The following is a 23,147-nucleotide window of genomic DNA, read 5'->3' as shown; positions in this document are numbered from 1 at the left end:
AATGAAGGTCAGTCAGTCCGAAAAATTGGGCAAACTTTGAAAGTGTCCCCAAGTGCAGTTGCAAAAACCATCAAGCGCTACAAAGAAACTGGCTGACATGAGGACCGCCTTAGGAAAGGAAGACCAAGAGTCACCTCTGCTTCTGAGGATAAGTTTATCCAAGTCACCAGCCTCAGAAATCGCAGGTTAACCCTAGAACGCATACCTGGGGCCTCGCAGGCCCGCCCTGTTAATTGTTTTCTATTTTCTGCAAGATTACTTTAGTTAGAATTTTGAAACTCTAGGTATTCCTCAGGTATATAGTTTTGTCATTTTTGTTTGAGTTATTCCATGTTATTTGCACACGGGCCTAAAAGGCCCCAGGTATGTGAAAGTGTAGATTTTTATAGTCATGCGTTCTAGGGTTAACAGCAGCTCAGATTAGAGACCAGGTCAACGCCACACAGAGTTCTAGCAGCAGACACATCTCTTCAACAACTGTTAAGAGGAGACTTTGTGCAGCAGGCCTTCATGGTAAAATAGCTGCTAGGAAACCACTGCTAAGGACAGGCAACAAGCAGAAGAGACTTGTTTGGGCTAAAGAACACAAGGAATGGACATTAGACCAGTGGAAATCTGTGCTTTGGTCTGATGAGTCCAAATTTGAGATCTTTGGTTCCAACCACCGTGTCTTTGCGCGACGCAGAAAAGGTGAACGGATGAACTCTACATGCCTGGTTCCCACCGTGAAGCATGGAGGAGGAGGTGTGATGGTGTGGGGGTGCTTTGCTGGTGACACTGTTGGAGATTTATTCAAAATTGAAGGCATACTGAACCAGCATGGCTACCACAGCATCTTGCAGCGGCATGCTATTCCATCCGGTTTGCTTTTAGTTGGACCATCATTTATTTTTCAACAGGACAATGACCCCAAACACACCTCCAGGCTGTGTAAGGGCTATATGACCAAGAAGGAGAGTGATGGGGTGCTACGCCAGATGACCTGGCCTCCACAGTCACCAGACCTGAACCCAATCGAGATGGTTTGGGGTGAGCTGGACCGCAGAGTGAAGGCAAAAGGGTCAACAAGTGCTAAGCATCTCTGGGAACTCCTTCAAGATTGTTGGAAGACCTTTTCTGGTGACTACCTCTTGAAACTCATCAAGAGAATGCCAAGAGTGTGCAAAGCAGTCATCAAAGCAAAAGGTGGCTACTTTGAAGAACCTAGAATATAAGACATATTTTCAGTTGTTTCACACTTTTTTGTCAAGTATGTAATTCCACATGTGTTAATTCATAGTTTTGATGCCTTCAGTGTGAATGTACAATTTTCATAGTCATGAAAATACAGAAAAAAAATCTTTAAATGAGAAGGTGTGTCCAAACTTTTGGTCTGTACTGTACAAGCTACCTTCGATCCTCACAAGATCTCCTTCTCTACTCCCCTCTTATCTCCTCTTCCCACAATTGTATACAAGATTTCACCCGCGCATCCCCCTTACTCTGGAACGCTCTAGCCCAACATACCATGCTCTCGCCTACTGTGTAAACCTTCAAAAGGAACCTGAAGGCCCACCTCTTCCGGCAAGCGTACAACCTGCAGTAACCGTCGTTCCACCATACCGCTGCACGACCAGCTCTGCCCTCACCTACTGTATTCTCACCCATCCCTTGTAGACTGTGAGCCCTCGCGGGCAGGGTCCTCGCTCCTCCTGTACCAGTCAGTCACATTTTGTTTTAAGATTATTGTAATTGTTCTTGTATGTATACCCATTTTTCACATGGAAAGCGCCAAGGAATAAATGATGTAGTAATAATAATAATGAGGGAACAACCATGCTTTAAATACTTGTGTAATTGCAAGTAGAATATTTTCATATTTATTTTAACTTTGTTTCAAATACAGCTCTCTGAACACTTCCATCCTTCTGTTGCGTTATTTGCAAAAACCATTCTGCAGGTATGTTAATATGTATAAAGTAATTTCATTTATTACTGTTAGTAAAATAACAAGAAATAACTTTTCTGGAGCACTTTCTTTGGGGACAAGCATGAAATGTGTGGTAATTTTTCCATCAGGATGAGCTAAAGGAGTTGTGTTTGTGCAGGTCCCCAATGCCAGCTTCTTCTGACCAGTTGGCTGGTCTTTTTCTCCGTTATCATTTAGGACATGCCATGGTGCTGTGTAATAATGATATTGACTAAATTAGGGTTTAATGCTTTCACTGAGGGGGACAGATCATGTTTGTTTAGTTTTATTTTAACTCAGATCATTATGCTTTGGTCAGGTTTAATTTTCTCCTAGAACAAGGACATGGTTCTCATTTGTTAAAATACTTGTTTTAAATTGTTGGACTTAGTTTGTGTAAAAGCAATAAGACTAATTACATGTTGCAAATAGTTGGGTATAGCCATCAAAGAAGGAGACACCCTTTTTAATTCCCAGGGGCCTATACCCATGGTGTGCTGTCACCTAATTAATCCAAGAGAAGGATTTTACATTGAATACAAAACTGTTGATTTTAAAGTATCCCCATTTCCTTAATGTCACTGTAAACAGGATGATACAAGGTATCTCTCATATGCACAAAAAATGTTAGAGCATATCCCCCACTACTGAACAACCCCAGCCTAAGCAATTCCGGACCCTAATTAAAATAAAATCCATGGACACTCGCCCGCTGCAGCAGCAGTGTTCCAGCGTTGTCGACCGGCACTGACGTCACTTGTCACGTTCAGATGCATTCAGTGAGCGGCCGCTCTTTGGCTGTAGCGCAGCAATATTCTGTCATTGTGATCGTCCTCTCTGATGAAATGGAAAGGCTGCTGCTGACGAGCGTCCACTCATTGACTGCATGTGATACAAGTCACATCGCTGCCGTGAACAGCGACATCGCTTGGACTGCTGGAGGGGAGTATGTACTATTTTTATTTAAATTAGGGTCCTGAATTGATTAACCTGCAGTTGTCTAATAGTGGACAACCTCTTCCGAGAGTGCCTAGTGTTAACAAAAATGCGACAATATTTTGTCTTTTTTTTTTCTGGTTGGTGATAAAAGGATAAAATACACAAAGGAAAAAGAAACTAGGTTGGGGCATGTGCACACAGTTTTTGAGGAGTTTTTGGAGTGTAAACTTTCTAAATCCTTCTCAAAACCTAAGTTTCTGCTCTAAAACTCAGTAAAAAGACTCTACACATACCTATCATTCTTTCAAGAAGATGCATGATTGCAGTATGAAACATTTGCCAGAACCCAAGACAACAGAATGCTTTGAACTTTTTTCTTTTTGCTTCAGGCAAATTCTGTTCAGTACACTGGTGATCCTCTGCAAGATTTCACACTGATGAGATTCTTGGACCGATTTGTGTACCGGAATCCAAAACAGCCAAAAATAAAAGGTAATACTTTATTTGCCAAGCCATGACCAGCATGAATGTGACAAAGCTCTTAAAACCTTTTCAGGTATTACCCAATGCAATGTACTATTCAATTGGGTTATCCTGGGAATCCTCTTTACCCCAAAAGTCTGGATAGGCTGTTACTAGCTGTTTAATATTGGTATGTCTTTAGTAGATAAAAGTAAATTTCTCATCTTTTTTGCTTTTCCATTTCCCTCTTGGTACTTCTGCCAATCTCTGCTACTCGATCTGGACAGTCTCGTTTCCCTTCTGCCATCTGATCTGATTTATTTTGCTATTGATAGAGGTTGTGTTATTCCGAATAGTAAAAATATATTCTAGGTCTACAACATACTCTTCCATCACAATCAATGAAAATATTCTGTAATAAAGTGGTCCAAACTGAGTGTATATATCAGTTGTCAGGCTGCAGAGGTGTGTATCTGCTATTCTACCATGTTACTGCAGAGGCTCTGCTACTTTCCTGACCAGACGACATAAAGCCATACTAAATGTTTTTCAAGAAATTTGGAAGACATAGCCCTCACCACAGGGCATCGGTCTAAAGTCCTATATTCCAGGTCATTTGTACATGTGAGCAGTGGGCACAGGGGATGCGGGAGTGAACGAGGACGACGGCCATTTCGTGCTGACAGTTGCGCTTCTACGGTCAAATCTAAAAACGCCCTGTGGTCAGTGCTATCTTGATTTCTTGACAAATGTCTCTATTAGGCTGTGTGCCCACTATGCGTTTTTTAAGCGTTTGCGCAGCGGCAATTCCGCTGCAGAAACGCTTAAAAAACGCATGGTAGAAGGTCTGCCATGTTCCCCAATGATAATCCGCATGTGCTGTGCACATGCTGCGGAAATTTCCGCTGCGGATTATCATTGCGGAAAAAAACGCAGCTCTACCAATTATTTTGTGGAATCGCAGCGTTTTCGCCGCCATTGACTTGTATTGGACCGCATGTCATCCACATCCATGCATCTGTACATGTGGATAACATGCGGTTCAATGTGCGGATGGTACCCAGGTTTGGAGAAGAGGAGACTCTCCTCCAGACCCGGGTACCATAGTACCTGTAAAAAAAGAATAAAATAAATATACTTACCTTCTGATGGCCCCCGGTGTCCTTGTCTTGGCTTGTTGGCAGCTTGCGGTAGAAAAGGACCTGCCATGACGTCATTTAGTCATGTGACGGGTCACGCGACTAAATGACGTCATGGCAGGTCCTTTTCTACCGCAAGCTGCCGACAAGCCAAGACAAGGACACCGGGGGCCATCAGAAGGTAAGTAAAATATTTATTTTTTACCATTCTTTCGGTCACACTATATAAATCCATGCCGGTTGTATGGATTTATATAGTTGTGACCAAATTGTCAAGCACTTTCCAAGTGATGCTAAAATCGCTTGGAAAGCGCTTGACAACCCGCATTTAGAAATGCATGTACAATCCGCATGCGTTTTTTCTGCCAGGGGAGATGCAGGAACGCGCAGGAAAAATCCAGAGCATTTCTGCATCGTGGGCACATAGCCTTAGTGTTACTGTGGAAGAACCACCAAACACAGGTGCAGCATAGCTATTACTCTGTAAAAGGACCACAAGTATCGCTTGATGAATATTGGGACTGGTGCCGCAGGAGCTTCATCTACCATATATACTAGAATATATGCTGAGGCACCTAATTTTACCACAAAAAAACTGGGAAATCTTATTGACTCAAGTATAAGCCATGGGTAGGAAATGCAGCAGCTACTGGTAAATTTCCCAATCCTGGTATGCGCGGCCCCCTCATTCCCCAATCCTGATATGCATGGCCCCCTCGTTCCCCCAATCCTGGTATGCGCAGCCCCCCTCATTCCCCCAATCCTGGTATGCGCGGCCCCCCTCGTTCCCCCAATCCTAGTATGCGCGGCCCCCCTCGTTCCCCCAATCCTGGTATGCGCGGCTCCCTCGTTCCCCCAATCCTGGTATGTGCGGCTCCCTCGTTCCCCCAATCCTGGTATGCGCGGCCCCCCTCGTTCCCCCAATCCTGGTATGCGCGGCCCCCCTCGTTCCCCCAATCCTGGTATGCGCGGCCCCCCTCGTTCCCCCAATCCTGGTATGCGCGGCCCCCTCGTTCCCCCAGTCCTGGTATGCGCGGCCCCCCTCGTTCCCCCAGTCCTGGTATGCGCGGCCCCCCTCGTTCCCCCAGTCTTGGTATGCGCGGCCCCTTCGTTCCCCCAGTCCTGGTATGCGCGGCCCCCTGTCGTGTAGAAGTCGGCTTATACACGAGAATATACGGTATATATTTTTGCATAGAGCCATATTGACAAACCTTTTTTTTTTTTAAACAAAATTACTTAACTTTTGTTCATGGTCAAACCCCTTTAATTTTAATCAATAGATTAAAGAGCACCGATCATAGGATGGAGCCTACCAATATTGGCATCACAAGGGCCAGCTCTGATTGGTGCAATCAACATCATCGATCAGAGCGCACAGACGCGGTGTGACCTGACAGTGACCGTGAACTGCACTTTCTCATTCTAGCTGCAAATTTGCACGGGGTGGTCACTCTGGTTTTTTTTATTCACCAACTATCCCCTCCTCCCCCTTGCACCACTCCATGTGTGCGTCCTGCAGCACCCGGGCCGCTTGTTTTTGACAAGGACTTTTTTTTTTTTTCCTGTTTATTTTTTTTATCCCCTTTTTGCACCACATCCGTATGTGCGTCCTACAGCCGTCGAGCACTGGTTGATTATGGACATCAATAACCGGCCTTTGGTGGTGTTTTTTTTTGTGAAAAAATAATCGAGTAAAAAAATAATTTACATTAGTTAATAGGACTGGATTAGGGACAGTAAAAATATACTGTAGTAATCGTCTAAGGTATTTTTACTGATCTGAGCTAGTGTCTGATAATAAAGAGTAGAAATATACCGTAGCAATCGTAGTCTACTACAGTATTTTTTACTGAGTTAGGGTTACAGTCAGCTAGGAAAAAAAAAAAATCATCCGTCCTACAGCCGTTGAGCACTGATCACTGATGCACAAAACTGACCATCCTCTGGTTGTTGTTGTTTTTTTGATAAAGTCCTCCAGCCATACAGTGCCATGAGAAAAGCCAAGGAGTGGTACAAGAAGCTGGCCATGTTGATTGTCATCTGTACAATGTACAACTCCTTTGTGCTATCACGATGTGCAGACCAGACTGGTACTTCAGTTTCAGGAGGTAGTGATTAAGGCCAGGGCTATGGAGTCGGTAAGCCAAACCTCTGACCCAGACTCCTCAATTTCCATGACAGCAACTCCGACTCCCTCATACGTGGCTCATGTTTAAGTGATCAATTTACTCTAGCACAGATTAATCTCCGCTAAAAGTCTAGACCCTTAGATCAGGAATAGGACAGACATTTATAGGACATTTCATAACTTTCCCAAATTCTTATGAAAAAATATTCCCCACAAACTGCATTGAACTACTGTACCCAATTTATTATATACAGTATTTTAGGAGTCTGATTTGACTTTAAATAAGAAGGTGTGTCTAAGCTTTTGGCCTGTACTGTGTGTGTATAATATATATATACAGTACAGACCAAAAGTTTGGACACACCTTTTCATTTAAAGATTTTTCTGTATTTTCATGACTATGAAAATTGTACATTCACACTGAAGGCATCAAAACTATGAATTACCACATGTGGAATTATATACTTAACAAAAAAGTGTGAAACAACTGAAAATATGTCTTATATTCTAGGTTCTTCAAAGTAGCCACCTTTTGCTTTGATGACTGCTTTGCACACTCTTGGCATTCTCTTGATGAGCTTCAAGAGGTAGTCACCGGAAATGGTTTTCACTTCACAGGTGTGCCCTGTCAGGTTTAATAAGTGGGATTTCTTGCCTTATAAATGGGGTTGGGACCATCAGATGTGTTGTGCAGAAGTCAGGTGGATACACAGCTGATAGTCCTACTGAATAGACTGTTAGAATTTGTATTATGGCAAGAAAAAAGCAGCTAAGTAAAGAAAAACGAGTGGCCATCATTACTTTAAGAAATGAAGGTCAGTCAGTCCGAAAAATTGGGCAAACTTTGAAAGTGTCCCCAAGTGCAGTTGCAAAAACCATCAAGCGCTACAAAGACACCGGCTCACATGAGGACCGCCCCAGGTAAGGAAGACCAAGAGTCACCTCTGCTTCTGAGGATAAGTTTATCTGAGTCACCAGCCTCAGAAATCGCAGGTTAACAGCAGCTCAGATTAGAGACCAGGTCAATGCCACACAGAGTTCTAGCAGCAGACACATCTCTTCAACAACTGTTAAGAGGAGACTTTGTGCAGCAGGCCTTCATGGTAAAATAGCTGCTAGGAAACCACTGCTAAGGACAGGCAACAAGCAGAAGAGACTTGTTTGGGCTAAAGAACACAAGGAATGGACATTAGACAAGTGGAAATCTGTGCTTTGGTATGAGGAGTCCATATTTGAGATCTTTGGTTCCAACCACCGTGTCTTTGTGCGATGCAGAAAAGATGAACGGATGGACTCTACATGCCTGGTTCCCACCGTGAAGCATGGAGGAGGAGGTGTGATGGTGTGGGGGTGCTTTGCTGGTGAAACTGTTGGGGATTTATTGAAAATTGAAGGCATACTGAACCAGCATGGCTACCACAGCATCTTGCAGCGGCATGCTATTCCATCCGGTTTGCGTTTAGTTGGACCATCATTTATTTTTCAACAGGACATTGACCCCAAACACACCTCCAGGCTTTGTAAGGGCTATTTGACCAAGAAGGAGAGTGATGGGGTGCTACGCCAGATGACCTGGCCTCCACAGTCACCAGACCTGAACCCAATCGAGATGGTTTGGGGTGAGCTGGACCACAGATTGAAGGCAAAAGGGCCAACAAGTGCTAAGCATCTCTGGGAACTCCTTCAAGATTGTTGGAAGACCATTTCCGGTGACTACCTCTTGAAGCTCATCAAGAGAATGCCAAGAGTGTGCAAAGCAGTCATCAAAGCGAAAGGTGGCTACTTTGAAGAACCTAGAATATAAGACATATTTTCAGTTGTTTCACACTTTTTTGTTAAGTATATAATTCCACATGTGGTAATTCATAGTTTTGATGCCTTCAGTGTGAATGTACAATTTTCATAGTCATCAAAATACAGAAAAATCTTTAAATGAGAAGGTGTCCAAACTTTTGGTCTGTACTGTTTATTACTGTACTGTATATTAACAGTGTGTGTGTATGTGTGTATATATATATATATATATATATATATATATGTATGTATGTATGTATGTATGTATGTATGTATGTATGTATGTATGTATGTATGTATGTATGTATGTATGTATGTATGTATGTATGTATGTATGTATGTATGTATGTATGTATGTATGTGTGTGTGTGTGTGTGTGTGTGTACATACATACATACATACATACATACATACATACTGTGGATGTTGCCACAGAGAAATTACTGAAGTCACCAACTCGCATTTCATTGCTTTCTTAGGCAACCAGATGTGTGGTAGCGTTGGGAGGCCCCAACTTACACAAGATGGTGTCAAGGGAGGGTTGGGCAGTTTGCACTCAAATGCCTGATGCTGTCGGCCTAAAATGCCATCTAAAGAATATGATGGCTACGTTAATACGCTCGAAAGTGTAGTGAGCGGCATCAGCAGAAACCAGACAGGGAGGAGAACGCCCCCTGCCACTAGGGGCACACAATGTCAATACACATGCGCACACAAGCCGGTAGACCCCCAATATGCAAATGTGGAGCACCAAACTTTTGGCCTCCTCAAGGGTGCGCCAAAGTCTCCTTCATTTGCATATGAATTAAGTTATTATCTCAGACACTGTACCAGTAACAGGTACAATGCTAGTGTGGTTGTTATAGGGGCTAAGTTCCCTACAACACGGCATAGCCCATTTAAAATTAATTTTGGGGTTGACAGACTTAATATAGGAAAAAACATTGCTAAAAATTAAAAAAAATAAATCAATTTTAACACACAAACCTGATTTCAACAATAGGTGATTTTCTGATTGTATATTAGCTATAAAGCTGTAGGTATGGATAAATTCTCCATCTTGTCAGAATGCATACAAAATCTAATTTTAATATTTTCCTGTTTGCACAGAAAACAGAGGCTATTTACTTCACCAAAAGAAGAAACTGTACATGAACCAAGAAAGACAGCCAGGTAAATATTTTTCATCCAAGGCTTGCTAATTCTTCACTTTTGTTGACGGTCTATCCCTTATACCTAACTGTCTACACCTTAAAGGGAACCTGTCACCAGTTTTGTCCTATCACCTGGTGCCGCACCTGTGCCTCATGCTATAAATGTTTATTTAACCCCCTGACTTCCCCTGTACACTCCACCAAAACTTTTTTAAAGTTCTCCTGTTCTGTATGGTAATTGGGACGGTCCGGTCTGATGGCCATGGTTTTGGGCCCCTACATCCCTATCCCCTGGCTAGGGATGAGTGTGAGTTCTATCAGTTTTTACAAAGGGGTAAAAGCGCATCGTGCAGAACTTCTCATATCTGTTTTGGATATGACTAAGATGGAACAGACAAATTGAATTCCTGAATGCGGGGGTGAACCCCGTCTCGTCCTTATTGCACTTGTCCACATGAAGCCTGGCAGTACACCAAGTTTAGATGTTTAAAGGGTTTAGGTGGGCTATAATATATTCAGCCCTCAATTTTTTAGTACAAAATTCATATTAAAAGGGGCCCATTGTATTTGCTTTAACTAAAAAAAATCTGTTAACCCCTGTGATGGTATTTATTCATCAGTTATTGATATGTTATCCGTACACATCCATCTGCTGTATAGCTCCTATCTGCTGCCCTCTTTTTGGTCAGAGCCATGAGATCTTGTGGCTCTGCACTGTATGCCGCAGGGGATTATTGCAGCACAGCTGTTGGGAGTAGTGCACTATCCTTTCAATGCATTATTCTTTTATTTTGTAGCATTTAGTTTTATTCCAATATACATTTTTAGTTAAAACAAATTTAAAACCCTTAACTCTGTGATGTGGGCTTTTCTATATATTCATTATGGCAGTTTGCTCAGTCACTGATACTAATATTATAGACCAAGTGTTGTCTAAATTGCACAAGTATGCATGCATTATGGATGTTACAGATTTGTGACGTATTCTTCTTATTTAAAAATTTTTAGTGAACAGTGCTACTTTCCTTGAAAAAGAAGAGAGCGAAATCCCGGTAGATGAAATTTTCTTCCACAGGTAAAACCATATTTCAGAATGAAATCTGTCTAAAAATGGATGTGATTTCTCAATGGTTAATGTAATCTCTTTGTAGAACCCCTTCCGTGATTGTAGAACCCCTTCCGTGATTGTAGAACCCCTTCCGTGATTGTAGAACCCCTTCCGTGATTGTAGAACCCCTTCCGTGATTGTAGAACCCCTTCCGTGATTGTAGAACCCCTTCCGTGATTGTAGAACCCCTTCCGTGATTGTAGAACCCCTTCCGTGATTGTAGAACCCCTTCCGTGATTGTAGAACCCCTTCCGTGATTGTAGAACCCCTTCCGTGATTGTAGAACCCCTTCCGTGATTGTAGAACCCCTTCCGTGATTGTAGAACCCCTTCCGTGATTGTAGAACCCCTTCCGTGATTGTAGAACCCCTTCCGTGATTGTAGAACCCCTTCCGTGATTGTAGAACCCCTTCCGTGATTGTAGAACCCCTTCCGTGATTGTAGAACCCCTTCCGTGATTGTAGAACCCCTTCCGTGATTGTAGAACCCCTTCCGTGATTGTAGAACCCCTTCCGTGATTGTAGAACCCCTTCCGTGATTGTAGAACCCCTTCCGTGATTGTAGAACCCCTTCCGTGATTGTAGAACCCCTTCCGTGATTGTAGAACCCCTTCCGTGATTGTAGAACCCCTTCCGTGATTGTAGAACCCCTTCCGTGATTGTAGAACCCCTTCCGTGATTGTAGAACCCCTTCCGTGATTGTAGAACCCCTTCCGTGATTGTAGAACCCCTTCCGTGATTGTAGAACCCCTTCCGTGATTGTAGAACCCCTTCCGTGATTGTAGAACCCCTTCCGTGATTGTAGAACCCCTTCCGTGATTGTAGAACCCCTTCCGTGATTGTAGAACCCCTTCCGTGATTGTAGAACCCCTTCCGTGATTGTAGAACCCCTTCCGTGATTGTAGAACCCCTTCCGTGATTGTAGAACCCCTTCCGTGATTGTAGAACCCCTTCCGTGATTGTAGAACCCCTTCTGTGATTGTAAACCCCCTTCTGTTAGGTATCACTAAGATGTCAGTGATTTTTCTCGTAGGTTAAGAAATTGATCAATTTTTCACCTGTTCTGGATCAAGTTTTCATCACTGTAATGTCAGAGTTGTAGTTTTTACCATCAGATTTTGATCTATATAGAAATTTTTACGCATTTAAAATGGTTTCTTAAAGGGAATATTTTAGCAGGATTTCACCCCTCCAAGATATATATTCATTTGGCTCTTTCAAAGATGAACAATACCTTTACATGGCCAGTCTGGACATCTGTTACTGAGAAATCAGAGCTTGAATTGATGTGCAATTGAGTTTGAAGAGGTATTTGTAGATCTGAAGTCCCTGTCACTCCAGCTCTATTCCCTGCCCAGCGCTGCCGCCTCCTGCTTGACGGACAGCCTCAATGCTGTGTGACTTCAAGCAGGCAAAGGAGCAGTCAGTCAAGCATGAGGCGGCGGCGCTGGGTGGGAAACAGCTGAAGTGACAGAGGCTTCAGAACTAGAGCTTAATTTGCATATTCAAATGCTGAAAAGCTAAAAGGCTAGACTTCTAAAAGGAACCTTACTTTCAGCACACTTTAGGTCAATACTTTGCAGTGTATCTTATCAGATAAACAAGCTTCCTCCCCACTTATCAGACCCTTCTTCCTCTTCCCTCGGACTCTAGAACTTGCTGTACACTGTAAAAATGTGTGTGTGTGTGTGTATAATTATATATAAATTACACACACACTGATCAAGTCGGTCTTCCTCAGAGGAGCTGATGAAATGCAGGTGTCCTATAATACAGCCATTTATCCTCTATGTAGGGAGGTTGAGAAGCAGGGAAGGGATCAGACAGAAAACCAATGTGCAGAGCTCTGTAATAAGTGTTTCACCTCACATCAGAACTTGAATCAGATCAAGACCTCTCGGCTCTGCTGTATAATTTTCTCACATGTTACTACAGCTGGTCTCTGTGTGCTAAAAAGTAAATGAAGGCAAGGCTTCCAATCTTAGTGCTAAGCGATCTATGAGTGAGATCACTGCTGCTCGTCTCCTCCCCCAGCTCTCAGTGGATCGCATGTTACAGGTAGAGCATGCAGAAGGGAAAATAGTGATAATGCAGAATATAAGTCACATAATGGCCAGAAAGTGTTTTTCCTCATGTACCCACACTGGACACCTTATTCTGAAGTTACGTGAAAGCATAGTTACCATTTAATCACTTTAATTTGGCATAGTTTAAAGTGTACTGTACTGGAGTACAAAGGCTGTGCTCTGAAAATTCTGTCATTGACCAAATCTGTATTTGTTTATGCAGTGTATATGATATAGTTGGAGAGGAAATTGCTCTGCCACTCATCACATTATTTCCATATCCTAGTACATTTCCAATTCTGGATGCTTGCATTTGACTAAACACATAGCGAACTGCTGTAGTTTGCCATACTTGCTGTGCCTTATGTGGGGGGGGGTTTTTTTCATTTTTTTTTTTTTTTTTTTTTGTTACTGTTCAAAATTTAGATTCTTCAAGAAATTGTCTACAGATAAACCAAAACGTACACACAATGAAGATGAGTGTATTGAAGATGTTGATGATGAGGAATTTGAAAAAATTCTTGGTAAGAGAACAAGCAAGCAGTCTCCTAAATAAGAATAATATTTTTTTCTTGTTACAAATCTGTTTGTATCCTATTGATTTCTCTACTATAACTGCAATATAACTTTTTCTGTTACTGCTTAATTTACCGCCAGAACATTGATTTCTCGTCCTTATGGGGATGGCCGCTCACACTTGTCATCTAGCCCTACATAATATTGCTTTCAAGTATCCAAAAAAGAAAATGATTCCATTGAAGAATGGAAATCTTGTTGTAACACTGGATGAATAAAACCTGAGTTACTGTTTAATTTCCTGGAGTGCTGCTTCTACTTTTTTGGTTACTTGGATGATGGTCCGGGCTCCCTAAGCTTTGCACACTTGCTGATTTTTTTTGTCTGCTTTAACTTTGCTGTTTTATTTCTAAATTACACATCTTACTTTACTTGTTTTATAGACTCATTTGAAGGTGACAGTTTTAACAACGGAGTGAAGAATGATCTTGATTTCGCTGGGTAAGTTTGTGAAAGATTGTCAAATTAAACTAAACTACTTATGCATTTATGCAGAGGACTTGGCATCGCTCAGCATCTTCTCAGCCCCTTGCAAGGCTAGGGATACAATTTATGCAGCACTCCAAAGCGAGGGCTTATCAGCTTTCCCTCTCTCCTCATCCATCGGGAAAGCGTGCGGGGACCGCGTCACTGATGTCACGCCTCACTTGACGTGACATCAGCCGGGGGTCACATGATGCCTGTGAGCGGCCAGTGATAGCGTCGCTCACAGGCAGAAACAGCAGCACAAGGTATTTAGGCTTGTTGCAAGTGCAGTACAACACAAGTTCAGCAATAACTGCACCTTTGCAATCGTGCTGTTGTTCGCATACTAGTTCCTAAAATGTTTCAGAGTTTAAAAATTGTGTACCTAAATCGAAAAATAAACTTGTGTTCAATGGTCAGCTTTCAGTAACTACCAAACCCGGTTTCTAATTCTGTTTTTAGAAATAAGGAAGCCTATGGGTCCTTAAAATGTACTTGAAATGTAATTTCGACATAAAGCTTCCAGAATTAGTTTACTGAAATAGTATTTTTTTTTTTCTGTACATGTCAGAAACTTAAAACCAAATGCTAAATCTTCAAAGAAGAAAACAGAAGTTGATGAATCAGATTCAGATTGGGACGCTGATCCTCAAGACGAAGATGAAGAAATTTCATTGGGTAGCATGTGTGAAGAAGACTTTGAAGCTGATGAAACTGGGGGAGTTTTTATGGACCCTTCAGAAACATCTGATACTGAACAAGGTATTGAAGAGTACATGTAGTACTTTAAGGGTATGTGCAGACCATCCGTACTGTCAGCGCTTTGACCGCAGTAAGCTTTATGCTGCGTCCATGGCGCTGCACGCAGGTGAATCTTAATGTGTTCAGTGAGCCGTGTGGATTCACCACATCCTATACATTGCACTGATCAGATCTCTCAGACTGGCGGCTCCACAAGACAAATTGACATGCTGCGGTCTGGAAAGCCGCCCCTCATGTCCGTGTCCACGAGTGATCCGCAGGAGCACGGAGATGCATAGTGGACATGGGATTTCTACAGATCCCATCCACTATGTTGTAGGAGAAGAAGTAGAACCGGCACATCCAACCAGGATAATGGTTAAAATGAAAACTTTATTGGAAATGTTAAAACATGATGATAAAATTAAACCTTAAAAAAACCTGACGTGTTTTAGGTGCAAAACGCACCCTTAGTCATAAGATGTCAAACATGGAATGATGTTATATATGTTAGCAACCTATTGGGGAAGTAATTAAATGATTGACCAATACTAAGATGGTTGCACCAAGTGTAACATACACATGTGACATAATTGCCAAGAGACGTTGTCTAGAGCAAATAACAATAAATTTCAATAATTAAATCAAAATAATGAAATACAAACAATAAATAATAATACCTGGCAATCTCTCTTGAGATGGGTAAATATGAATATACATATGATAAATCAGAAAAGTCCGACAGGTCCCAGGCCAACAAGAAACCAGACAGAAAATGCACCAATCTATAGCAAGCCTAGTTTCTTGTCTGGCTGGGACCCATGGTGCCTCCAATTGTTCCACAATTAAGCTGTATGCTTTTTTGTTTTCTGTCATTGTCGGCCTCTGTCCGGTTTTAGCACATCGCATATGTTTCAATTTGTCCGAATTTAGTCGAATTTTGCTGATTTTTCATATGTATATTCATATTTAGCCATCTCATGAGAGATTGCCAGGTATTATTTATTGTTTGTATTGTATTTCATTATTTTGATTTAATTATTAAAATGTATTTGCTCTAGACAATGTCTCTAGGCAATTATGTCACATGTGTATGTTACACTTGGTGCAACCATCTTAGTATTGGTCAATCATTTAATTACTTCCCCAATTGACATTGGTCTCTAACATATATAACATCATTACATGTTTGACATCTTATGACTAAGATGTGTGTTTTGCAGCTGAAATGCGTCAGGTTCTCCTAAGGTTTCATTTTATCACCATGTTTTAACATTTCCAATAAAGTTTTCATTTTAACTATTATCCTGGTTGGATGTGGCTGTTCTGCTCACCTGCACTGCCCCATTTAAAAACATTAATCCGAGTGTCGTCCATTTTTTTTCACAGACAGCAGTTTGACCGAAAATATTGTATGGACGAGCTCTAAGGGGGCTAATGATGGCCTATGTGGTTTGACTTCTGATCAGTCATCAGATTGCGGTGGAGAGTGCCTAGTCATGTCCTTAGTGTACCGGGCACAGCTCTGCACATCTTGTAGTGGCTAAGCCTGGTATCTCAGCTCGGTCTGATTCACTTGAATGGCACAAAAATTGTACAGAACTGCAGTACCTGACACAGACACCACAAACTGTAGAGCGCTATGACTGCAAAGTGTTATGGGTTACTGATGTGATATTCATGTCCTATGATATATTCATCTAGCCTTATCAAACCCTTAGAAACTGCTCTCTTTAACATTTAATTTGTAGTATCTACATGACAAAAGTAGTAACTATGTAAATGTCTTATTTCCCCACATTTTCTGACTTTCCCTCTTTCTGGTGCATCAGGTAGCCTTCATGGCCTACAAGATGAGTTCTCTTCAGTGCCCCTAGATCACTTTCTCCAATCTGTGCCTGGTCTCCAAGCTTTGTTTCTCTTCTGTGACAGGGAGTGATCATCTCTATTCCTCCTCCAGGGCATTTGTCTTCCAAAAAAAAAGCGAGAGGTACACATGGTTTTTGGATGTAAAGCACCTAAACAGTTACATCGAAGTTCATTTGTTTCGGGGATCAATAATTGTTTCTGTGAAGCAAGTGATGTTCATGTCCTCTGTGCTCCTTGCTCGGCGTACATTTGTGCGGCCTGCAGGCAGAGTTCATTTTCCCATGCAGTCTTACTATTATCAGTTTGTAACACTACCAGTTCAGATTATCAGCCATACAACAGGTATTCTCCATGACATCCTGATGAATCTCGTGTCGTCATCATCATCAAGGGGTCCTCCTTTCCAGATTACCTTACATATCGTGTCCCCGTTTGGTTGGATAATCAGCTGACACCAAGTCCTCCTCTTCGCCTCATGATGTCTGGTCTTTCTAGTCCTGTACTTTGACACAGCACTGATCAGGACTCTCCTACGAGATAAACCTTATTCCAGGGCCACACTACAATTTCAATACTCCAATTCATTATTTGTCTTTTTAAGTCCCTTTTCTTCTTTGTCTTGCGGTATTCGCAGACATTTATTGCTCCAAATTCATCAAAATGATGCACAGTGTTCATGAATTTTGCAAAAAATTGGTCTTTTTTCCTGTCAATAACTATGCGACTTTTTGACTAGAAGGCACAGTTTTTTGAAAATATTGCAAAACAATGGGACTTTTTGCTTAACATGCAGAAAATCACTTCAGGGGCTACTGAAGTGGAGTTATGTCAGAATTTGCGACTTTTAAAGAGAATCTGTCACCCCCCCCCCCTGGGACTTATCAGACCTCTGATATGGGCATGCAGGTGATAGAAATGTAAATATATACTTACCTTACTTACCTGTATGACCCATATTAGAGGTTTGGTTGCTTTGAAATAGTTTTTTATTAAATCCGTTTTGTCATGCTTCCCGGCCGGGGGACAGATTCCCTTAAAAAAAACAAAAAAAACCTTGCATATGAAGAATCAGCCGAAAATATCTGGAATACTAATCTCCGCTCACATAGTGAAAAACCTAAAAATACAAGCGAGCACAAAAAAATAACTACAAAAAAAGGCACAAATAGAATAATGAATTGGGTGCAAACAAAAAATAAGGTACTAAATTAGACAAAAAATGGGCGCAAAGGCAATAATGAATTAGGGCCTTTAAAATGCAGTGATTGCATGTAGGTATTGGGCCTGATTGTTTTTCTATAGAGATGAGGTCCTTTCCCACACACCCCCCTTTAGTGAGGCATTCTGGCTTGATTACACAAATGAACCGACTCTGGACCTAAAATTTGTGTCCTCCTTCTCTTCATTGGTGGTCTCGTTTTCCAAACTTGGTCCTTCCTTCCTTACCAGTCCATTCATTAGTGCCAATTGGCTCTTAGCATCTGCCCCATGATGTTTCTGCCTTCCTCTGTTAGGACTTGTCTTCTTTTAACCTTAATACTACGATCTTATGAATGCGGTTGTTTCCATGTTTCTATTACTCGTGTCAGAAGCCTGGCCAAATGAAAGCACAATTGATCTCCTATAGGACTGAGAACAGAATTTTCTACTGATGCTTTCCGTCGATTAATGATTTTATATCTTTATTTTTATCACACAGATATTAAAAAAGGAAAGAAGAGACGTTTGGAAGAAGATGAGATGTTCGCTGCTGCAGAAGAGGTATTATTTTTTTGTTAGATTTATCACAAACATGAAGTATAAATGATTACAATTTTTCATCAAAACGTGTTTGAGTAAACAGTAATGTTTTTTATTTTTCAGTTTGGTGATCTACTGGACGATAACACTGGTTCTAAATTTGACAACATTGGAATAAATGCGATGTCAAATAAGGAAAATGCAAGTAAGTATATTATATGTGCCGCACATCAAACAAGTATGTGGTTTCTAGAAAATGTCTACTTAAATTCAATTAACTTCAAACAAACATGCTACTACATTGCTCCTTGATGTCCGTATGAATGTAGTCAAAGCAGAAACTTGTGAGAAGACCTCAACAGAAAGCAGATAAGGAATGAAAAGCGCCTATCAATGAGACTCAGTGGCACGCTAAGTATGGGTATGACCCTGGGAATCCCTCTTGGTTTCTGCCTGAGCATAAGTCCAGTAACTGCTGGACAGCAAGTGCAAATGTGACTTTTCTTTTATGTTAAACTTAAGCAGCTGTATGTACACTACCAGTCTATATATTGTTGAAAATGGCATTTGTATAGATTGGAAAATTAGCTAGCAAACCTATTTTGATTCTGAAAAGACTTAAGAGGTTGTCCACTATCCAGACTCGGTTACTGGTTTTGCCCTGATTTATGCCCTTAAAGATCCCTTTTACCTTTTCTGCCAATTGTCATTTTTATTTTATGCCTTCACTTCCTGTGCTCTGGCACAAGCTCTGCTGTCAGTCACTACTTCAGAATCCTCTGCTTCCTTCTGTCTACATTTCTCATCAGCCCTTGTGCTGAGCTGCAAGTTAGCACACTCCCTATAACTCCACTGAAAGAGGTGTTCTGATACCTATAAAGCCCTATAAATACCGATCTTTAAGCCCTAACCACTTTTGTAATTAGCTTTATTATTAAAGTCCCCTCATTTCTTCCTATCCTGTTATTTCCATTATTTGTTGTTTTTTTTTTTAAGTTTACTTCCTGTGACATTTCATTTGAGAGAAGTCTCAAATAAGACGTCACAGGAGGCTGGGGCTGCACTCGCCTTCAGCATCTATCGCCCCTCCTGAAACAGGACGTCCTTAGGGGGTGGTGCTATACCGCACTTACCACAGCAGCTTCTGTCACCGCCATCCGCTTATGACATTTTGGTTCAGTAGAGGTGATCACATCTTCAGTGGCCACCGCCGTCAGTACTCCTAACACCAGTCTCTTTCCCTGAAATCAATTGTCCTCAAGGGACAGTGATAGCTTCTATTTGAGTGACACCATTGCCGCCCTTTGATAGCTATTAGTTTGAGTGTGCAGATAGGTGTGGGGTGGCGCTGCAGTCACTCATCCTGCTTCGATCGCAGCCTTCAAACGAATAGTATTCATGGCAGTGTTCACATGAGAGGGATTTATAAAATAGTGGCCACCCCCTTTAAATCGGATTTGTAGCTTTTTTTCTAATATGACAAGTTTCACAGTTACATTGGTTATTATCCTGTATGTGGCTATCATTTTAATTAAAAGCATTTTGTCTTAAAAGAAACAGTATTTGTGGTTTCAGTGATATAGTTATAATGTTGAGGGAGGGCAGTAATGACCCTTCACGGTTGACCAAGTGAGTGTCAAATTATTATGTTACAAGGTTGATTGCGCAATCCAATAGAAAACCAGACGGAGGCCAAACTCTGTATGGGGGGGATTCAAGAATCTCTAACCCCTTTTATTTCTACTTAGCATTTTATATTGTTTTGAGTATATCAATAGCCAATCACCTACACCCATACTACAGGCTTGAACCAATGTTAGTACAATTATTACGGAAATACACATATGGTCATATCATCGTTAGTTCGGTGCATGATGGAAAGTTACAAGGTTACACATCCCGGCTCAGACTAGCTAGATAACAGGAGCAGGGTGTCTCATAGAATGTTCCTGAGAGAAAAGGTTAGTGTGGGAAAGTTGCATGTGAATCAAGAGGAAAGCAGGAAAGAATGTATGTTATTCAAAGAGTATAATAACATGATTTTGAAGCAGGCAGACAAAATGGAGTTGCCATAGCATGAATATCAATATGTCCTTTACAATAACACATTCTATTTCTAACACAAGGTATCAAGCAACTCAAGTGGGAAGCACAACGAGACGACTGGATTCACAACAGGGATGCTAAAAATATCATCAAGAAAAAAAGAAAATTCAATCAAACAAAAATTCATAAAAAGGGCAGAAATAAAAAATAAATACTTTTTTTTTGTGTACTTTGTTTCAGACACTTTCAATTTTATGTATTAAATCAATTGTGAAAAAGATGAACGGGTCTAATGTTTGGTGAATGTCATTGATTTAAATTTTTTTTTTTTTTTTTTAAAGATAATGCAGTCAAGACAATGTCATTATGTAAACTTCCCCACCTCCCCTCTCATATTAAGGGTGCAGTCAGATGGCAGTATTACTCGCTTGAGGATCACACCGCAAGCCTCGGACCGGCCCTCTGTTCCCTTGACCTGAGCGTGACAGCATGTATTTCTATGTAGCTGTCACACTTAGGTCAGGAAAGTCTAGGGCCGGTCCCAGGATTGCGTCGTGATCCTCGTTCGAGAAAGAGCGCAGTCAGACAGCCGTATAAGAGTATAAAACTTCAGGAGAGTGAATCATAGTTCAAACTATTAGTCCGAAACCAGCAAAAAAATGTTAGAGAGGACCTTACACCAATTTTTGCTCTTTAAAATTTACCTTTCTACACACAGTAACAGGGATTGTGGAGCTACAGGGCACTGAAATTACTGTTGCCTAATGTGTTTCATTTAATTTGGTTCTGTCAGAATTTGCTTACAACCCCCTATGATGCTGTCCAATCATAAAAAGCAGCGTCCTTAGGTAGGAAAAAGTAGGCGCCCACAATTGTGACGTTAATGAAGCATCCATTGAGGTCAGGAACTACTCCCTAACAGTAAAATGACCCTGTCCTCATCTGCTCCCGTGACGTTCCTAGTCCTCAGGAGGAAGACAAAAAAAAATTAGGTGCCAGTCATTTCTGTGCCCTTTATCTCCACTCCATAACAAATAATTTTACATTCCTGCTGCTATGTGCAGTAATGTAGTTTATAAGGCAAAAATTGGTGAAAGGTCCTCTTTAACTTAATATAACAATAAATGCTCTATATTTATCGGTTGGTCCAGGCAAAGAATCACTGATTCACATGGCTAGAAGGGTGTTGGGTACAAACCCCAATATGAAATTTGTTCATTTTTCATGTGATAAACAGGAAGGTGGTGGAGAAAATCGGTGAGCTACCACAAACACAGATTTATACTGTGAGGAAAAAATATTGATCACCTAGGTCTGAATAACTGCAGAAATGGGATTCAGGGTCCCCGGAATTTTTCATTATTTTTCCTGAGTGTTCAGGCGATAAATCTTCCATATGATATAGATAGGACATCTCTTGTGGTCATTCGTGAGTGATGCACCAGTTGTGGGCTATTATCCATTGGTTTGTGGTTAAAAACCTTGTGCGAAAATACATTACCACTAGTGTTGAGCGAGCATGCTCGGTACTCGCCCGAGCATCACGCTACTCGGTATGTTCGGCGAGCACCTAGCATTTCCGGGTTACTCGGGCGGGAGCTCGGGTCTCCGCCCTGCATGTTTGGTGCTCTCTACAGAGCCAATGAACATGCAGGGATTGCCAGCCAGTCACTGTAATGCCGCAGCCATGTTGGTTGTGGTCTTTACATTGATTGGCTGGCCGCACAGCGTCACCTCGAGTATTTAAAACCGGGCGCCGCCATCTTGGACACAGATGGCCGGGATCAGACAGTGTAGGGACAGCGCTGCTGATTTACGGAGAGATATATACTGCGAAATTGTTTGTTCTGGCAGGCTTTACAGACCCTACACTAACAGTCCTTCTCAGGACTAATATCCATCCCAGATATCAGGCATGCAGGCAGGCTGTATAGGAGACGCAGTGGTTATACCAGCAAATGCTACATTACTTTTGTGTGCTCCTGTTGCTGAAATTTCTGTACTTAGCTCCTGGTCCTGGGGGGCCAGGAAAAATCCTTTATTTTCATCTAAATCCTCTTTTTTTTTTTCTTCCTTCACACTGTACAAATACCCTTCTTATTAACCTTTTGGTGTCTCCCCCCCCCCCCCCCCCCCCCCAAAAAAAAGTGTCTGTGACAGTTCAGACACAAATATCTGTTTAAAAGAGTGTGGTTTTGCAGTTCCACGGGTCAAATCTCTGTATTATCCACTTTTGGGCCATTTTTACCTAAAAAAAAAAAAAAAAAACAGTTTGAGTGTGTCGCTCACTGTTCAGCCGCAAATATATCTGTTTCAAAGAGTCTGGTATACACCAGTAAATTATGACTGGTTTTGCCGTTCCACGGTAAAAAAAAACTCTATTATCCAGCTTTTGGTATTTTTTCCGTAAAGAAAAACAGTAATAGTTTCTCCCTGATTGTTCAGATTGTTTAAAAGAGTCGAGTGTAGGCCCGAGAAATAGAACTGTGGTTTTCCTCTTCCACGGTTTTTATTACCCTTTTTCCATTGATAGTGCGAGTGTAAGCTATTTTACTTGATTTACAATGGGCAAGGCGCATGGCAAGGGACGTGGAACTGGACGTTCTGGTGATGGTGCGTGCAGAGGACGGGGCCGTGGCCAAGGTGAAAATGTGCCACAACCAACAGCCACATCTTCTCACTCCCAGTTCTTGACCGAATTACTAGGGAAGCACAGAACAACACCAGTATTGCGACCTGATAAGTGTGAACAGGTTATTAATTGGATAGCAGATAATAATTTCAGATACCTGGGCAACACCACCTCCGGTCTGTCTTCCACACGGTCAAATCTTAGTAGCCGTGAGTTTCGACCGCATACTCCTCCTCACCCTGATGCTCCTTCCTCCCACCATGCCGAGTGTTGTCAGACAGCAACTGATCCCACAGTTGGACACTCTGAAGAGCTGTTCACTGGTCCATTTCCAGATTTGTG

The 23,147-nt window shown here is 41.6% G+C and overlaps 1 protein-coding gene across 1 annotated transcript in view; it reads left to right on the top strand.

Annotated features, from left to right (window-relative positions):
* Positions 1-20,457, top strand: part of CEBPZ (CCAAT enhancer binding protein zeta) — a 59,570-nt gene extending 39,113 nt beyond the window's left edge. The window contains exons 6-15 of the mRNA XM_073671440.1: positions 1,886-1,939; positions 3,277-3,379; positions 9,521-9,583; positions 10,573-10,639; positions 13,163-13,260; positions 13,696-13,753; positions 14,349-14,539; positions 18,087-18,148; positions 18,251-18,332; positions 20,254-20,457. Of these exons, the coding sequence (XP_073527541.1) occupies positions 1,886-1,939; positions 3,277-3,379; positions 9,521-9,583; positions 10,573-10,639; positions 13,163-13,260; positions 13,696-13,753; positions 14,349-14,539; positions 18,087-18,148; positions 18,251-18,332; positions 20,254-20,384 (909 nt within the window). The 3' untranslated portion in view covers positions 20,385-20,457. The remainder of the gene's footprint in view (positions 1-1,885; positions 1,940-3,276; positions 3,380-9,520; positions 9,584-10,572; positions 10,640-13,162; positions 13,261-13,695; positions 13,754-14,348; positions 14,540-18,086; positions 18,149-18,250; positions 18,333-20,253) is intronic.
* Positions 20,458-23,147: the final 2,690 nt, after the last annotated feature.

The sequence above is a fragment of the Phyllobates terribilis genome, unplaced genomic scaffold (assembly GCF_046119375.1).
Source record: "Phyllobates terribilis strain yellow unplaced genomic scaffold, ASM4611937v1 Scaffold_3__8_contigs__length_932513732, whole genome shotgun sequence".
Taxonomy (NCBI): domain Eukaryota; kingdom Metazoa; phylum Chordata; class Amphibia; order Anura; family Dendrobatidae; genus Phyllobates; species Phyllobates terribilis.
The sequence above is the reverse complement of the archived record's forward strand: the minus strand, read 5'-3'. Positions and strand labels throughout refer to the sequence as shown.